At 42.6% G+C, this 19,781-nt stretch overlaps 1 protein-coding gene across 1 annotated transcript in view; it reads right to left on the bottom strand.

Moving 5' to 3' along the window:
• Positions 1 to 19,406, bottom strand: part of TTC12 (tetratricopeptide repeat domain 12) — a 70,017-nt gene extending 50,611 nt beyond the window's left edge. The window contains exons 1-2 of the mRNA XM_058289446.2: positions 19,243 to 19,406; positions 17,762 to 17,834 (exon numbers count right to left, since the gene is read on the bottom strand). Coding sequence (XP_058145429.1) covers positions 17,762 to 17,819 — 58 coding nt within the window. The 5' untranslated portion in view covers positions 17,820 to 17,834; positions 19,243 to 19,406. The remainder of the gene's footprint in view (positions 1 to 17,761; positions 17,835 to 19,242) is intronic.
• Positions 19,407 to 19,781: the final 375 nt, after the last annotated feature.

Here is a 19,781-nt window from a genome sequence, read left to right as displayed (position 1 = left end):
ACATCTTTGTCCTCAAGAAGCTTGTGATCGGGAAGCAGATGTGGCTCAAGCAATTGGGCTCCCATCTACCATACAGGGGGTCCAGGGTTCGATACCCAGGGCCTCCTGGTGAAGGCAAGCTGGTCCGCGCGGCGAGATGGCCCATGTGGAGTGCCAGCCCACGTGGAATGCCACCCCGCGCAGGAGTGCTAGCCAATGTGGAGAGCTGCTGCAGCTAGATGGCACAACAAAAAAGAGACACAGAGGAGAGACAACAGGAGACTTAGCAGCCCAGGGAGCTGAAGTGGTGGAAGAGAATGATGGCCTCTCTCCCACTCTGGAAGCTCCCAGGATCCGTTCCTGGAGCCGCCTAATGAGAATACAAGCAGCCACAGAAGAACACACAGTGAATGGACAATTGCAGACAATGGAGGGAGGGGGGAGAAGTAAATAAATAAATCTTAAAAAAAAAAAAAAAGCAGCTTGTGATCTACCGGCAGAAACAAATATGGAAGTCATTGCTTGCAAAAAGTATTCTAGTGGGTTGAGATTTAGGGAAGTAGATGGTTAAACTGGTAATTTACAATAGAGCATGAATTACTTTATAATTAATATAACTTTTCTGAATGTATCTTACATATACCATTATTGTTTAATTATATATTCATAAATATTGGAGTTGTAGAAGGAAAAAAAAAGGGAAGACTCCACTCACTAGATAGGATAGGACAGAAAATTGCATGGGAAAGAACTTAAAGGTTATGAATAGAAAGTAAAAATTGAGAGAAAAAAAATAAGAACATGGCTTATTTGGCCCAGAGAAAGCAATAGGACAATTTAACTAGGGCTTTCAAGGAACAGAGTTTTAAGTCATTACTTAATTCAAAAATAATTCACGGAGATTTTATAATGGGCTAGATATTAGGCCAAGTGCCAAAGATACGATGACTAAAAATCTCAAACCTTGCCTCTGAAGAATTTAGAAGCATATAAATACAGGCAGCTCTGAGACTGAAAAAAAAAAGCAGCACTAGCTTAGTGTTTTCCCCACCTATCTTCATTCCACCCCCTACCCCGCTTAGAATCCATGGTCCATCACTTTGCTGACCATCCTGCACACATGCTGAACTCCTATCCCACCTGTCCAACAAAACTCCAACCCTAGATGAATCCAACCAGCCACCTCTCTTGGCCTTTACTAAGGTGCTTAATTCTGATGGAGAAAGACAGATGCCTGCAGGAACTGGACTCTCAATGATGCCCCGCATCCTATCATGCCTCCAAAGTCTCTTTAAAATTGTTCCAGTCTAAACCTGACCATCTCAAACAGATGGCCTGACTTATTAATTCACAGAGGGACCAGATGACCTTGGAAAGGAACTTCTTCAACTTCTTGCCATCAAATCTACCAAGTTGTCTACATCTGCACCCATCCCTCCCTCCTAGTATACGGAAAAGCGGTCCCTCCTCCTGGATGAGGTTAATTCCTAATCCTGAACTCAGGATCCCATCACCCTCCTCTAATCAGGAACCCAGCATCACCAATTTAATTATCCTATTTTAGCAATATTTTCAACTTTCTCATTCTACCAGCTTCTTCTCATAGGCATTAAAATACTTTAAATCTCTTCCAAAGCCCTGTCTCCTCCCCTTGACTTCTAAACATTAGCCTGTTTCCATTTCTTCAATCCCTACTTCCTCTTCAAGGAATTTTTTCCCAAAATGTTTAATTATAAAATATTTCAAACATAGAAAAAGTAAGTTAATATGCATCCATAAGTTAATACGTATCCTTCTCAGAATGTTTTCAAGTTTAGTATTTGTATCAGGAAGCTTTTGCTGCATAACATATTATCCCAAAATTTAGTGGCTTAAAATAGCCACCTTTTATTTAGCTTCATTTAGTTCACAATTCTCTCTGGGTCAGTAATTTGAACTGGGCTTGGCTGGCTGGTTCTTTCCATGGTTTCAGCTGGGCTCATGATCAATTTCCAGCCAGCTAAGTGGCTTTATTTCTGGAGAAATGGGAACAACTAAGCCAAGTGTGTCTTCTCTTCCAGCAGAACAGGCCAGGCTTCTTCAAACAGCAGCAGCAGGGATGATTTCCTAAGACAGACATGAGCGCCAGCACCAATGCACAAGCACTTTTCTTGAGTCATGTTTGCAAACATCCCTTTGGCCAAAGCAAGTCACACCGCCAATCTAGATTCAAGGGAGGGAAAATAGACTCCACTCTTAATGAGAAAAAAGGAATTTGTGACCACTTTTGTAACCTACTGGAGTATCTGTGCATGTATGTTTATTTAAACATGTTGCATAAATGGTTTATAAAATGTGCATTCTTTTCAACCTATTTTTTTTATCTTAATATGCTTTTGAAATTTGTTTTTTATGTTTGGAGTTCCAACTGATTCATTTTAATCATTGTATATACCACAGTTAATCCATTCACTTATTAATAAAGATCCAGGATATTTCTAATATTTTGCTATTATAAATAATGCTGAATTGAGTGTCTGTATATACATTTTCTTGTACATATATGTGACATATTCTTCAGGAGATGGCTGTACCAAATTTCCCCCCATAAGCATTGTACAAGACTTTCTATTCTTCTACATCCTTGTCAGTACTTGCTATTGTCATTAAATTGTTGCCTCTCATATGGATGGGAAAGGCATCTCATTAATGTCTTAATTGGCATTGTCGTCAACCTTATTGGGATGAAGCACCTTTCTATTGATCTGTAGGTCATCTGGATTTCCTCTTCTGTGAGTTGCCAATTTCTAAAGTTAGTCAATTTTCTATTATGTCATTTGTCACTTTCTTATCAATTTATGTGACTTCTTTAAAAATTCTGGACTGATCATATGTGTTTGAAAATACCTTCTCTTTGGGTATGGTTTGTCTTTCATTTGTTTTTATGGAAACTTTTGTTGAAGAGAATTTTTTTAATTAATGCATCAAATAAATGTACCAGTATTTTCTTTTATGATTTATGTCTTTTGTGTCATTTAAGGTTATAATTACACTCTTTTACTAGCAGTCTTATTGAGATATAATTCACATATAGGGAAGCGGATTTGGCCCAACGGATAGGGTGTCTGCCTACCACATGGGAGGTCCAAGGTTCAAACCCAGGGCCTCCTGACCCATGTGATGAGCTGGGCCACAGGCAGTGCTGATGCGCGCAAGGAGTGCAGTGCCATGCAGAGGTCTCCCCCGAGTAGGGGAGCCCCACGCGCAAGGACTGAGCCCCATAAAGAGAGCTGCCCAGCACGAAAAAAGTGCAGCCTGCCCAGGAATGGCACCGCACACACAGAGAGCTGACTCAGCAAGATGGCGCAACAAAAAGAGACACAGATTCTGGGTGCCACTGACAAGAATTCAAGCGGACACAGAACACACAGTGAATGGACACAGAGAGCAGACAACTGGGGCTGGGGTGGGGAAGGGGAGAGAATTAAAAATAAATAAATAAATCTTTAAAAATATATACATAATTCACATATCACACAATTCACCCATTTAAAGTATACAGTTAAATGGTTTCAGAAAATTCAGAGTTGTCTAACCATCACTACAGTCAATTTTGGAGCAAGTTTGTCATTAAAAAAAAAAGAAAATACAATACTTATCCTTTAGCTATCATTCCCCAGTCCCACTCATCCTCTGTCCAAACCCTAAGAAATCACTAATCTATTTTCTGTCTCTGTAGATTTCCCTGTGTTGGACATTTCATATTAATATAATCATACAATATAGGCTCTTTTGTGAATGGCCTCTTTCAATTAGCATAGTATTTGCAAAGTTCACCCATGTTGTAGCATGTATCAGTACTTCATTCCTTTTAATGGCTGAGTAATGGATATATCACAATTTGTTTACTCATTCATCAGTTGATGGACATTTGGGTTATTTCCAGCTTTTAGATATTATGAATAATGTTTCTATAAACATTGGTACAAAACTATCTGTTTGTGACACTGTTTCACTGTCTTTGGATATATACTAAGAAGTGGGATTGCCAGGTCAAATGGTAATTCTATAGTCTATATTTAACTTTTTGAGGAATCACCATATAGCTTTCTACAGTGGCTGCACCATTCTACACTCACACCAGCAATGTGCTAGCGTTCCAATTTCTCTGCATCCTTTCCAACATTTGTTATTTTCCAATTAAAAAAAAAATACAATAATGGGTTGTATCTCATTATGGTTTTAATTTGCATATCCCTAATGGCTAATGATATTAAGCATCCTTTGATGTGTGTATTAGCCATTTATATATCTTTTTTGTATTAATGCCTTTTCAAGTCCTTAACCATTTTTAAATTGGTTTATCTTTCTGTTGTTAAGTTGTAGGAGTTCTTTATATTTTCTGGATATTAAACCCTTTCTAATACATGGTTTGAAACTATTTTCTCCCATTCTGTAGATTTCTTTTTCACTTTCTTCATAATTTCTTTTGATGCCCAAGTTTCAAAATTTTATGAAATCAAGTTATCTATGGTTTCTTTTGTTGCTCAAGGTTTTGGTATCATATCTAAGAATCCACTGCCAAATTCTAGGTCATGAAGATTTTCCCTAGGTTATCTTTTATGAATTTTATAGTTTTCACTCTTTTATTTAGGTCCTTGATCCATTTTGAGTTGATTTTTTATATGGTGTGAGGTAGCAATCTAACTTCATTCTTCTGAATGAGGATACCCAGTTTTCCCAACACCATTTGTTAAAGAGACTCTTCTTTCCACACTGCATGTATTTAGTGGCACACTATATATACTTGTAAAATATCAAATGATCATAAATGTAAGGGGTTATTTCTGGACTTTTGATTCTGTTCTACTGATCTATTTATCTATCTTTGCACCAATACCACACTTTTTATTACTGCTACTTTGCAATACAATTTGAAACCAAGAAGTATGAACCCTCCAATCCTGTTTTGGCTATTCAGAGCCTCTTGCAGTTTCATACAAATTTGAGAAGATTTCCATTTATGGAAAAAAGGCTGCTGGAAGTTTAGGGAATGCATTAAATTTGTATATTGCTTTGGGTAATATTGACTTATCAAGTCTTTCAACCCATGAACATGGATGTCTTGCCATTTATTTAGGTCTTCTTTCATTTCAGCAGATTTTTGAAGTTTTCAGTATACTAGTCTTTTGTGTCCTTAAATTTATTTCTAGATTAGATGATAATGTAAAAGAAATTTTCTTAATTTCTTCTTTGGATTGTTCATTGTTTCTGCATAGGAATATATATATTTTTTAAAGATTTGTTTTATTAATTCCCCCCACCCCCACCCCCGTTGTCTGCTCTTCTGTGTCTGCTGGTCTTCTCTTTACATGGCACCAGGAACTGATCCTGGGACTATCCAGAGTAGGAGAGAGGTGCCCAATCTCTCACACCACCTCAGCTCACTGGTCTGCTGTGTCTCTGTCACTCCTCTGTGTCTCTTTTTTTTGTATCATCTTGCTGTATCAGCTCTCTGCTCGGGCCAGCACTCCTGCATGGGCCAGCACTCCATGTGAGCCACCTCACCGCATGGGCCTGCACTCTATGTGAGCCACCTCACCGCATGGGCCAGCACTCCATGTGGGCCAGCTCTCCTCTCAGGCCATCTCGCTGTATGGGCCAGCTTGCCTTCACCAGGAGGCCCTGGGAATTGAACCCTGGACCTCCCATATGGTAGGTGGGAGCCAAATGGCTTGAGCCACATCTGCTTCCTGATTGCTCTTTGTGTGTGTTGATCTTGCATGCTGCCTTGTTGCTGAATTCATATAATATTCTAATAATTTTCTTGTGGATTCCTTTAGGTTATCTATATATGATCATGTTGCTGCAAACAGAGATAGTGTTATTTCAATTTGAATTCCTTTTCTTGCCTTTACAATTGAATTCCTTTACAATTTGAATTCCTTTTCTTGCCTAATTGCTCTGGTGAGGACTTCTAGTATAATATTGAATAGCAGTGGTAAAAGTCCACCAGACTAATAAGTTGAAAAAAAGGGGGTGGGGGAGGAAAGGAAGAAAGAAGGGGGAAAAAAGAAAAAAAATACTAATGAACAGAAAACACCCCCCCCCCCCATTTTAGTCTGCCAGGCATGGAAAGCAATATACCAGAAATGGATTGACTTTCAAAATGGGGGTTTATTGGCTTGCAAGCTTACAGTTCTGGGGCTGAGAAAAATGTCCAAATCAAGGCATCATCTGGTGATGCTTTCTCCCTGAAGACCAGTTGCTGGCAATCCTGGACTCCTCTGCCACATGGGAAGGTATGTAGCAGTGTCTGCTGGACTCTGTCTCCTCCTCTGGGCTTCCTTGCCTTTAGCTTCCTGCTTCCATGACTTTCTCTCTCAGTTTCTGTTTCTCTCTCCATATTCATATATTTTTTAAAGATTTTATTTACTTCTCTCCCCATTCAACCCCCTCTATTGTCTGCTCTCTGTGTCCATTTGCTGTGTGTTCTTCTGTGTCTGCTTGTATTACCAGGTGGCACTGGGAAACTGTCTCTTTTTTGTTGCATCATCTTGCTGCATCAGCTCTCGGTGTGTGCGGCACCACTCCTGGGTGGGCTGTGCTTTCTTCACGTGGGGTGGCTTTCCTTGCGGGGCACATTCCTTGCACGTGGGGCTCCCCTACACAGGGGCGCCCCTGCATGGCACGGCATTCTTTGCGCACAGCAGCACTGCGCGTGGGCCAGCTCACCACACAGGTCAGGAGGCCCTGGGTATAGAACCCTGAACCCTCCATATAGTAGGCGGATACTCTATCAGTTGAGCCACATTCCCTTCCCCATATCATTTATAAAGGTCTCCAGTAAGAGGATAAAAACCTGCCCTGGGCCACACCTTATGGAAGTAACCTAATCAAAAGGTCACACCTACAATAGGTCTACATCCACGGGAATGGATTAGCTTTAAGAACATGATTTTCTGGGGTCCATCCAGCTTCAATCCATCAGCCACTCCCCCCCCCCCAAAAAAAAAAAAGAACAAGAGGAAAATAATGAAGTGTACTACCTCTCCACAACTTCAGTTATGGGCTGGTGCGAAGCTAGAAGGTGCTGCTTTTAAGGCTGAAACCTAGGCCAGCATCCCTACTTGTCCTTCCGAGATCTGCCAGACCCAGAAATATAAAACAGAGAAAGGGAAACAAAGAAAAAAGAAGCGGTGCACTGGCTCTTTATGTCTCTGTAGAAGCTAGTGTAATGCCAGCAGATGCTGCTTCTGAGAGAAACTGAGGCTAGTACCCACACTGGGCCCTCAGAAATCCACCAGAATAAAAACACAAAAAGAAAAAGAGATACCCATCCAATGGAAACATGCACTGGATCTTTAAGTCCTGATAGATGCTGGAGTGAGGCCAGAAGCTGCTGCTGCAGAGGGGCCTGAAAACAAGGCCAGAGTCTATGTTGTGCCCTTAGGGATATACCAAACAAGGAAACACCCACCCCCTGAAGGGGAAAAAACCCACACAAAAAACTAGTTCTTTACATCCAGGCAGATGCTAGTGGGAGACTGGGAGTGCTGCTGCCCAGAGAGCCAAACCGAGACCAGCTTTCACACCGGTCCCTCGGATCCCCCAGACTGGCCCTTACCTTCAAACCAACGTTTAGAGGAGAAGGTTTCCTCTACCAGCCTGGCCCTGGCTGGCTGCTCCCAGAATCTGAGCTGCAGTGCCACGACGGCAGCCATCTCCAGAGCTGCTTCCGTGGGGCTGAGCAATGGGGGCTGGGTACTGGTTCACGATTTCACTTACAAAAGCTGAACTCTAAGCAGCTTCTCCCTTTCTCTGGGACTCCTGTAATTCTAAAGGTCTGATCTGGTTCCAGCATTACCACCTGGTTAATTCCAGTCTCTTTTTCCAGCTCTTGCAATTTTCTAATGAAGGTGACAATTTGTAACACTTCCTACTCCACTGTTTTTGCCTGTGCTCTGCTAAAGTGTGAATCCAGCTAGGGTTGATTTTTGTGTAGGGCGTGAGCACCATCTGTTGAAGAGTCCCTGCCTGTATTAGTCAGCCAAAGGGGTGTTGATGCAAAATACCAGAACTGGTTGGTTTTCATAAAGGGTATTTATTTGGGGTAGGAGCTTGCAGATACCAGGTCATAAGCATAAGTTACTTCCCCAAAGTCTATTTTCACATGTTGGAGCAAGATGGCTGCGATGTCTGCAAGGGTTCAGGCTTCCTGGGTTCCTCCCTTCCCCAGCTGTTTTTTCCTGGGCTCAGGGTCTCTCTTCCTGGGGACTGCTTTTATTTCCTCTGTGTGCTTACTTTCTGGGACTCCAGCTTAAAGCTTCAGCTTCATACTCCAACATCAAAACTCCAACATTAAAATGCCCTAATCATAACTCAATCACACCGGGGTATAGATCAAATTACAAACATAATCCAATATCTATTTTTGGAATTCATAACCATATCAAACTGCTACACTGCCTTCCCCACTGAAGCGTTCTGCCGGTCACTACATGAGTGAATCTGTCCTAGGCTCTTCTTTCTGTTCACTGGATCACTCATCTTTTCTAGTACCAAACCCTCATGCATTAGTTACTGGCTTTATACCGAATTTTGAACTTCTAGTAGGGAGAGTTGTTCTTATTCTTTCGTTGTCTCCTCATTCTTTTTCTGTAGTATTTTCTTGGTTATTCTTAGCCTTTTGCCCTTCCATGTGAACTTTAGAATCAGCATGTTGAATTCCAAACAAAACACTTTCAGGATTTTGATCTAAATTGTGTTGGATGTATAAAATAAAATTGAGAACTGTCATCTTTAACAAACGAATCCTCCCATTATTGATAAAATGTCTCCAACCTATACTGACCTTCTTTGTGTGTTTTAATTAATTTTTTATTGACTAAACTCCATATTTCATTCTGGTTTCATTAGTTTCCCCCAATACCCCTTTCCTGTAGCAGGACTCCACCCTGCATTCCATATAACACTTAGTCTCGTGTCTCCTTCGCATCCACTGGGCTGTGACAATTTCTCAGAATTCCCTTGTTTTTTATGACCTTGACAGTTTGGAGGAGTACTAGGCAGCTATTTTGTAGAATACCCTTCGATTTGGTTTTGTATGCTGTTTTGCTCAAGGTTAGACCAGGGTTATGGGATTTTGGGAGGAAGACCAAACACAGCTTATGAAGGGTACATGCCATCAGTGTGATTTATCACTGATGATGTTAACCTTGGTCACTTCTACAAGGTACTGCTTGCAAGCTTTTTCCACTTATTTTCCCTAACTTTCCGCACTATTCTCATTGGAAGCAAGTTATTAAATGTGTTGCACACTTAAGGTAGAGAGTGATGCTTTATCTCATTGAAGAGGGAATAGCTATATTAATACTGGAATTCTTCAGTTTGGGAGATTTGCCTTATTTATATATTTATTTATTTACTTATTCAGTCAATTATTTATATCAGTATGGACTCAAGGATATTTACTTTAATTTGGATCATAAATTTAAAACTATGCTGTTTATTTTATTGCTCAATTAGTTTTAGTTTTGGGCACTGGGAACCCTTTCAATTAAATTTTATAATTTTCTCCAGACAAGTCTTACATATATTTTGATGGATTTATTTTGGTACTGTAAATAAAGCCTCTTTTGAAATTATCTTTTCTCCTTGTTGAATTTTTTCTTTTTTCCCCATTTTCTCCTGAAAAATTTCAAACATAAAGCAAAGGTGAACAATCATACCCACCACCTAGATTCTATAATTAACATTTTACTATAGGTTTTTTAAATCACATATCTATCCATTTTTCTATTACTCTAGCCATCTTATTCTTTAGATGCATTTCAAAGTAAATGACAGACATCAGCACATTTTCCCCTAAATACTTACAAATTTTGTTTTAAGGATGGAGTCTCTGGGTATGTATTTGCATTATTTTCCAGAAATAAAGAGTTGCTGGTCTACTTCCTAGAATAAGCTTCTGTCAATATCATTCTTTATGATGGTGATTCTCAACTGGGAGTGATGCTGCCCTCCAGGATTCATTTGGCAATATCTGGAGACATTTTTGGTTGTCATGACTGGGCAGGAGTCACAGGCATCTATTGAGTAGAGGCCAGGGATGCTGCTAAACATCCTACTATGTGCAGTGCAGCTCCCTACAATAAAGAATTATTGGGTCCAAAATGTCACTAGTGCCAATGTTAAGAACCCGTTTTAGGAAATGGTAAACTTCATACCTCTAGAGTTACCGAGAAACAGACTGAAGTACAAAGTCCTTTCCATATACTGCAGGAGAGCACAGTAGCTAAAAGGAAATAAAGGCTTGGAGAGAAGATTTTTTTTAAAGTATCTTGTCCTGCTTGTGAAATTATTTTACTGAGGAATCTTATGTTTGTTGTTTAAATTTTCCTCTTCATTTTTCTTGTTTGGATTTAAAATCATCATGCATTTTCTTGCAATTTGTCTGAAATCACTATTGACTTTAGTATATCCACGGAGACTTTGTGGTTTTGTTTCCTTTTTTTTTGAAATTCTTTATTTACTAAATAAGGCAAAAGAGAGCAGCACAGGACAAGACCCAGGAGGGTCTCAAAGGCAAGTTTGCCTGTCCTCTCCCCCAGGTCAGGACATGTCACCTCCCCAGCCTAGTACAGTGAGGTTTTCTTCTCAGCCTTGGAAGCTCCCTCTGCAACCGAGTTTTATATATTGATTTTATACCCAACAATCTTTCTGAATTTCCTTTTTTACCTCAATAATTTATTTGTAGATTTTCCTGAATTTTTCTCTGCAGACTCTCCTATTGTTCAGTGATAATGACAGTTTCCCTAATGGGAATACAAGCAGGCAGAGAAGAACACACAACGAATGGACACAGAAAGGAGACAACAAGGGGAATGGGGGGGTGAGAAAAAAATAAAAATAAAAAATAAAAATTGTATCTTTATCTTGTTTCTGACTTTCAACAGAATCTTTCTGTTTCACCAAGTCTGGGATTTGCAGTGGGGTTTCGGTCAGTACTCATTATCAAGTTCTCTTTTATTTTCAGGTAGGTATAAAGGTTTATCATGAATGGGGTTTGAATTTATGAAATGGGATTTTAAAGTTTTTATATTGGGTAAAATGACTGGATGATTTTTCTTTTTTTAAACATTAAAATAAAAATTATATTAGCAAATGTTCTAACATAAAGCCACTCTTGCATTCCTTGAACAGTCCAACCTGACCCTGATGAATTATTTTTTAATTCATCGCTGGATTTGGTTTTCTAACATTGTGTTTAAGACCCTGACTACATTCATAAATAATACTGCCATGCATTGTCTAGCACTGTCTGTTTTGCTCTGGGTGTCCAAGGTGCTTCATATAAGTGTTCTAAGTTCCCTATTCTCGGAAACAATTGTGTAACATGGGGATTAGCTGTTCTTTGACTGTTTGGAGAGACTTAACTGTAAAACTACTGTATCTAAACTTCCGGCTGTCTTGTTTTCTGTATAAATCTCAAACTTACAGAAAAGTTCCTAGTACAATTCAAGAAACATTTTTTTTAATCCTAATCCTTCGAGGGTTAAGTTGCCAACACCCCCAAATACTTTATTATATTTCCTACAAATGAGGACATTTCCTTTAAAACCACACTACCATCAAACTCAGAAAGTTCAAACTGAAACATTATTTATCCTCAGCGCCCCCTCAAGTTTTGTCTCTTGTCCTAATAAACTCCTTTACAGTGAAAAGCCCCTACCAAGAATCACGTATTACTACGGATGCCAACACCATACACGTCTCCTGTGTTCTGGAACTGTTCCTCAGTCTTTCCTTGACTCTCTTGGGCTTGGCACTTTTAAAGAAGATAGGCTTGCTGTTCTATAGCATGTCTCCTAGTTTGGGATTGTCTGATGCTTCCTCATGGCTAGATTCGGAATCCATATCTTTGGAAGGAATAGCACAGAAGGGATGCTGGGTTCTGCTCATTGTGCTCATTCTACTGGCGGCTCACTATTTCAGTTGTCCCATTACTGATGATATTTACCTTGATCGCTAACAAAGGTGACTTCTGCCAGGCTTCTCCAGTGTAAAGTTACTCTTTACCCCTTTGTAATTAATACATATTTTGGGGGGAGATACTCTAACACTAAGTAAATATCCCATTCTTCATAAAACTTTTAACTTATGCATTTATTAATTCATACCAGTATGGATTCATGGTTTTCTGTTTTCTATCCAAAGGTATGCCTATTTAATTAGTAATTTCTCAGAATCAGCTTTTAGCCTTGTTCTTTTCCTTTTATCTCCTTTTTCCTATTTCATTGATTTCTGTTATCTTTATTATGTCTTTTCTTCAGAGTTATTCTTTGTTTTTTCTCAAATCTTCTTAGGTGGATTCTTTGCACTCAATTATGTCTTTCTTTGTTTCGAAAAAGTCATTTATGGCATAAGTTTCCTTCTAAATTTCATTGCATTTCATAAGTTCAGATATTATTCAATTCTAAATAATTTGCAGTATGTTTTACCTTTTTTGTCTTTATTTTTTTAAAGGTTACATTAAAAAAATATGAGGTCCCCATATACCCCCCATCCCCCTCATCCCACTCCTCCCATAACAATTTTATCTTTGACCCACATATAATTTAGAAGTGTAGTTTTTAGCTTCCTAAAGCAGAGGAGGGGGACGGGTAGGGTTGCTTTTTCTTTTTGATTTTGAAATTAGTTGCTTCTTGATCAGAAATGTGGTCTTACACAGGTTCTTTTGTGTTGCTTGGAGGCCAAGTTCATACTTTGTTTTGGTGAATGCTCCATGGTTTTTCAAAAGGGAAATCATTGAATGGAGGGCTATTTATCCATTAGTTAAGCCTGTTACTTGTGTTATTCAAATCTTCTAATCTTAGATTGTTTTTTACTTGCTTGGTATCTTAAGTCTCCTACTATGACTGCAGATTTGTCTGTTTCTATAGATCAAAATTTTTTTTTTTGTACTCTGGATTTTAAAGCTATATATTGGCGTTTGCAAATTTTAAATTGTTATATCTTCCTGGTGAATTTTTCCCATTGTCACTGAGTAATGCCTCATTTAAATAATGGCCTTTTCTTTAAAGTCTTATTTTTGTCTGATAGTAATACTCAATACCTACTTTCTTTTGGATAGTATTTGCCTACTAAATGTTTCCATTTTAAAAGTTTCAACTTTTCAGAATCTTCAGGTTTAGGTGAGCCTATTGTTTTAATCAACCTGACAATCTCTTTCAACTGGAGAGTTTATTTAGCTTATTATTACTGATAAGGTATTTGGATTAATTTCTACTATGTTTTATGCCTTCTTTTTACCCAGGGTTTTTACATTTTCCCTCATTCCTTTCCATTGTTTTATTGAATTTCTTAATTCTCCTTTTACCTTCTACAAGCTTAGATCTTACATCTTACTTTTCCATTCTTGTAAAGGTAACCTTTACAAATTTTCTTTATTTGGACAATACATATTTAAAAAATTACTTTGGTAACATACACAACACAAAATTTCCCATTTTAACTACTTTCATGTTTACAATTCAATTATATTATTTCATCAGTAATAGAAGGTCTCACTTATTCTTCAATCCACTAAAACTTCTTTCATTTCTCAACACTGATCCAAAATTGTTCCCAAAGTTACAAATGCTCTCCAGATTGCTAAATTTATGGTCACTTTTTGGTCCTCATTTGACCAAGTTCTCTGAAACAACTGACAATGGTGACCGCCATCCTTCTTTATGAAATTAGCTTTTCTCTCTGCTTCTTGAACACAAAACTCCCGATTCCCTTAATTCTCCTCCTACCTCTTTGGCTGTGCTTTTTTGCTCCTCTGATCCCACGCTTACCTACCCTTCAAAGCATGGCGCTCCTCAAGGCTCTGCTGAGTATTCCCATTCTCTTCCTTGGCTCCACATACCATTTCTATGCCAGTGCCTCCTCAACTGGCATCTCCAGCTCAATTCTCTCTCTGGACTCAGACTCACAAAGCCCTCTGCCCTCTGCTCAGCTTCACTGGGATGTCTTACTCCTCCAACTTCATCGCAATCTTCTTTCCCCTAACCCGGTTCTTCCTTTAAGTGCCCCAATCTCAGCAAAAGGCCCAAACATTCACTTCTCATTCGCACCCAATGTTTTGGGACACGTTCTTAGGTCTCTGTTCTCTCTCCTCCCTCAATAGCCACCAAACTCCGAAGGCTGTCAAGTGTAATTCTTAATTATCTCTCGAATCTGTCTGCTTATGTCCATCCCTCTGCACCTACTCTAAGCCCAGCCTCCAGCACCTTTCCCTGGAACCTCCTCATTGCTCTCGCGGCACCCCTCTTCCCTCCCCACCAGTCTGCATTCCCAACCAGGGGCCAAAGCGACTTTTCTAAAGGGAAAATCTGATCCTGTCCCTACTCTCAGTAAACCCTCCGAAGGCTCCCTTTGTTCTCAGAGTAAACAAATTCCTTATGGTAGCTTCGGAGGCCCTCCCTGATTTGGCCTCTCCAGATGGAGATCCGGCCATTCCCTCCCAGATCTCTTCTCTCCAGCCACCAAGGGGAACGGGAGGGGCACTTTTTCCCCTTTCAGTTCCTCAAAAGCACCGTCCTCTTTCCTAACACCCAGTTTCCTACTGTCTTCCCCCAGAACACTCCTCTGCCTGCTCCCCACCGCCAACTCCGACTCGCTCTTCCGATTTTTAAATTAAATTTCACGTCTTCGGGGAAGACTTATTTGACCCCCTAACTTGGGTTAGATTCCCCTGCACTTTGCAAGTTTCCCTTTGTATCACATATCACACTTGAAATTACATTAAAATAATACGTTTTCCCCACTGGCCTGTAGATAGCACGAGGGAAGGTAGTTCTTATCTCTAGTTACAGTACCCCTCAGTGCTTAGCACTGCTCAACGGAGACCAGGAGCCCACACGTGGCTATAGAGATTTAAATTCATTAAAAGTGAACTAAAATAAAATATTCAACTCCACAGTAGCACTAGCCACATTTCAGATGCTCAGGAGCCATGTGTGGCTAGCGGCTGCCATAGAGCCCTTCCATCATCACAGCGTTCTACTGGACAGGGTTGGTGCAGATGATGCCTGAGTGAACTTTAGCTCGAGTGAGAGATGGCCAGGTAAAGAAAGACGGGAGCAGAGGGAGTGTGACAAAAGCAAAGAGCAGACTACCGAACATAAGAGACTGTGCGGGAAACCGCCAGCAGTTAGCTCAAGGGTGAGGGAGGGAGAGGCAGGTAAGGTCAAGGTCAGGGGGGAATGAAGTCTTGCTGAGTGGGAGGTCTCTGGGGGTTGGGAGGGAATCCCAACAGGGACGTGCTTGGGTCAGATTTGCGTTTTAGATGCTTTACTCAGGGATTATAAACCAGGAGACAGGAAAGACCATTGGGGCTTGTTGAAATAGTTAGCTCTTTCATATCACAGGGGTCAGGGGTACCCCCATACCCCAAGATCTGGAAAATCCACATAAAATGTTTTACATAGGCTAAATCTTAAAATATATACATATATACTAACCAGCCTTTGCTGGCCTGGAAATCCATTGGGGTAGACCCTTCACCTTCATTTTCCTTCAGGGCATCATATTAGGACTTTGCCTTTCTCACATGATGCCGGAGTCCACTGGAATGCCATTTTCCTAACAAGCCTGCACCTAAGTGAATGCTGCACTTTCTGCATGTGAGAGGTATGGATCTCTGGTTTATGCAAATGCTTTGCAGTTGTGTAGCTACAGGATGGCTTCCAGATTCCTTGCTGTTTTCTCAGTTTGCCTTAGGGTGGTGGACTCATCAACATGGTAAGGGCAATAGCCGTTTTGCCTGAAGGAAGCATATCTAGCAATTCCCCGTTTTCCTTCAGGTTTCTAGGGAGCACTTTCTGAACCACTAGGGACCCATGATTTCAGCTGAGCTTACAGTCTTTAAATGACACAAGAAAAAAGAAACTCCAGATGCAAAACATCACCGTGAGGTCACCGCAAGACATCAGGAGAGAGAAGCAGTCAACACGCCTGACACAGGAGTGTGGCTCTTTAACTAAAAACTTACTTTTTAAAATTTTAAAATTTTATTTTATTTTTTATCCCCCCCCCCTTGAGGTTTGCTTGCTGTCTGCTTTCTGTGTCCACTCGCTGTGCACTCTTCCGTGTTTTTATTTGTCTCCCTTTTTGTTGCGTCAACTTGCTGATTTGGCTCTGTGCGTCACTTGTGGGCCAGCTGTTCTCCACAGTGTGTGGGCGAGCCTGCCTTCAAAAGGAGGCCCCTGGACGTGAATCCAGGGGCTCCCATATGGTAGGCGGGAGCCCAACTGATTGAGCCACACCTACTTCCCTACAAATTTACTTTTAAGGAGAAAAATCGTGCAGCTGTTCATTTATATTAAAAGCAAAAGACACTGTACAGTTAATATACTTATAGTATATACATTTTATGCATTTCTGAGTTTCTAAACGTTTTCTATGCTATTCACTGGCCTTCACATGTTGTCTGTGGATTCTGGAGAACTCCCCCAAAATTCCCATTTAATTTCTTATGCCAACGCACGACATACGGAAACCGCGATGAGGAAAGTCCCGGTGCAGAAGGGATAACTGTAGTTGGGCGAGAAAAACCAGAACAAAGGGAGAGGAGGGGAGGACGGAGTTCAAGAAAGCAGCGAAACTTGACGGGGGCTGGACGTAGCAGGGCTGAGGGGTGGGGGGAGCCCAAGGTGGCCTGTACATTCCTGGATGGTGGTGCCACCCAGAGACCAGCGTCGAGGGGAAGGTTCGGGAAGCAGGCTTGGTTTGGGAGGGAAGGCTGGGGGGTGGGAAGGGATGATGAATTCAAACTGGGATGCATTGCCTTTGAGGTGTTTGTAGGATATGGCAGATATGACTGTTGGCCACAGAACTGAAGTTCAGAAAAGAAATAAAGCTAGCAATTGAGACATGGGGATAGCAGAAAATGGGGGGTAGTTAAGATCATGGGCTTGGACTAAATCACCTGCAGAGACAAGTGGGCAGTGGGCCAAGGCCTGAACTCAGAGAACAGCAGTACCGAGGGGTGAGCGGAGGAGAGGCCTGGGATGTATCATTTTGTAAGAAGATACCCTAACTATTACTTTAAAACCATTTTATTCCTTGGGCCCACACAATCTCCTGGAGGCAGCAATTTCAACACATTTCTATTTGCTATATAAGGTTTGTTTGTCTGCTTTTATCCTCAAACAAGCTCCCTGAGGTTTGGCCAGGGGCTGACTAGTTTAGAATCTCTTGCATGTGACCTGTGGGATCAGAAGATGCTCTGTGGGATCCCACCTGACTGAGCTGGGGGAGGGGAATCTTGCCTAGAGGAAGAGAGAGGGGCACGAGCACCCCGTGCCACCCATGTAACTTGAAGGATCCTCAGGGAAAGTCACTTGATTTTTGCCTCTGCAGGTGAAAACAGAGAAGGCTCTACCCTAAAACAGGAGGAGAGAGGCCAGCCTAACAGGAATCCTGAGTGATCTGCTAGAAAGGAAGAGCCAGGCTCACTGGCAACAGGAAAATAGCAGGGCAATGGCAGCTCCTTTGGACCAGGTTCCACAGGGGACAAAGCATGGGAGAGCTGTCAGCCTGAATTCCAAAGAGTGGTGACAACCTCCCTGATACCAATTAGCAGGCAGAAGCTACTGACCCCGGGCTATGATGTTACTAGCTTCTCTTTCTATTTAATTTCAATTACACTTTTTTCTTAAAAGTCAGAAACGTGCCAGGCAACCCAGGAACCAACTTAGAATAATCCCCTCTAAAGCAGAATTTAATTTATTTCTGATTTACTGGTACTTACTGATTTCATCCACATTTTTAAGAAATTTTTGCAAGTCTTTCTCCTGATCCTCAGCCATCGTAGCTCAGAATCCCTGAGGGAGGCAGCATAAATGATGAAAATTAATAAGAAGAACACACTAAACAGAAATTGTCAGGCTCGTTAGCCTTCTAAAAACGAAGAACCAAGTGATTATTTTCAAGACGGATTTCTGTTGATAAATGCCATGACTAACGGCAGGCCGATCGAGTTCTCTCTGACTGCTCTTTAAGGCCAGGGGATACTCATTATTTGTGGAGACATTGCCGGAAGCTGCCAGCCCCCCCGCCCGCTGAGAAACTGCTCTGCAGGAACATCCCTCCAAAGCCAGCAAGGACTGCTGCGCTTCCGGGGCCTGGTGAGGAGCCCGGGAGGAGAGCCCCTGGCACGGCACCAGGGATGGAGAAGGAAGCCACTGCCTAACTTTGACCATGACACCCTCCCTGCCGGCCTTTCCTCTGACGCTTTGGCCTGGTCCTGGGACGGATCACCAGACTGATGACAATTTGCATCTAAATGTCCACACCTGTTTGAAAGGTAAGCCCCTGATTTGTTTGTGGGGAGTGAAGAGAAGCCGAAATTGGCTGAAGGGATTAGAACTAGTGTCTTCTCCCCAGGTTTGTACTTCTAGATTTATTACCTCACAGTTGTTTTTGAGTGAAATCACATGGTGTACGCAGTGGTGCCCCAAGTTTCATCCACAGACCATAAAAATCACGTGGTCACTTGTTAATTACACAGATTTTTCTAGCCTGAGCCCCAGAGATTCTCAGCCAGTAAGCCTGGGATAACTGTTAGGAAGGTGGAGTTTCTAACACACTTAGTGTCTGACTCACAGCTAGGGTTGTACCCCAGTAATTGTGTAATACACCTATAACTAGGAATTAGAAACTAGCCAGGCTTTCATCTCTGCCAGGAATAAGCTGTAATTTCCTATGAGTGTCTGTGTCCTTCTCTCCACCAACTTCCAGCTGTGTGACCTTGGCTAAAGTCACAACCTCTCTGGGCCTCCGGCTTCATCCCTACTGTGGAAACGTAACAGAAACTCGGAGGATGAAGGACTGACCTGGGGATAACGTGAAAGCACTAGCCACGCAATGAGTGGTAAGTGGGAGGCGCCACCTGCTTCATCTACGAACAGGAGGCGGGGGTTAAGTGTCAACTGCACGATCCCTAAGGCTCTTTCCGGCTCAAACTTTTGAAACTGCCACGGAACCGAGGCCCAGGGAGGCACTCCCACGAGCAGGGGCCTGTGGCCGCAAACCGAGCAAGGCCACCAACGCCAGGACCGCAGCGCCAGGACAGGGCGCCGCAGGGCGGGCGACTCGCACCGCCCGGGGCCGAGGGGCGGGGCCGACGCCACTGTCGCCCTGGCAACCGCTCGGCGGCGTCCGCCGGCCCCTGGGCCCGGAGTGGGGTTCCCGGCCCGCAGTTCATCCTGTCCCGGGTGCTGGGGAGCAAACCTGCGTCCTCTTGGTGCACCTCTGACGGCCAGTCCAGACCCAGGTCCTACGGGAGACCCCGGGGCCACTCCGCCGCACCGACAGGAAGCGCTCGGGGTCGGAGCGGAAATGGCGGCGGCGGACGCCTGGAGCCTGGCCCGAGGCCGGAGGGAAAGGGGCGGGGCGTGGCCACGGGCGGCGGGGCGTGGCCACGGGCGGCGGGGCGTGGCCACGGGCGGCGGGGCGTGGCCACGGGCGGCGGGGCGTGGCCACGGGCGGCGGGGCGTGGCCACGGGCGGCGGGGCGTGGCCACGGGCGGCGGGCCGGGCTCCAGGCTCAGTCTCGCTGCTTCCAAGCCCTCGCTGGTCCTGGGTGTCCCGATGGGATCGCGGGGAGGGGAGGAAGCAAAGGCCGCGGCGAGTAGGGGGCTCTCACTCCCAACAGTTTCGTATCCCTGGTCCAAAAGGCCGACGTTCTCCAGGCTGCTTGGGAGAGGCTTGGGAATGAGTTCCGGTTTTACCTGTTGACAAAGGTGGGGCCTCGGGGGAGTTAGGCAGCCT

This window comes from Dasypus novemcinctus, chromosome 27, assembly GCF_030445035.2.
Source record: "Dasypus novemcinctus isolate mDasNov1 chromosome 27, mDasNov1.1.hap2, whole genome shotgun sequence".
Lineage (NCBI taxonomy): Eukaryota > Metazoa > Chordata > Mammalia > Cingulata > Dasypodidae > Dasypus > Dasypus novemcinctus.
The sequence above is the reverse complement of the archived record's forward strand: the minus strand, read 5'-3'. Positions and strand labels throughout refer to the sequence as shown.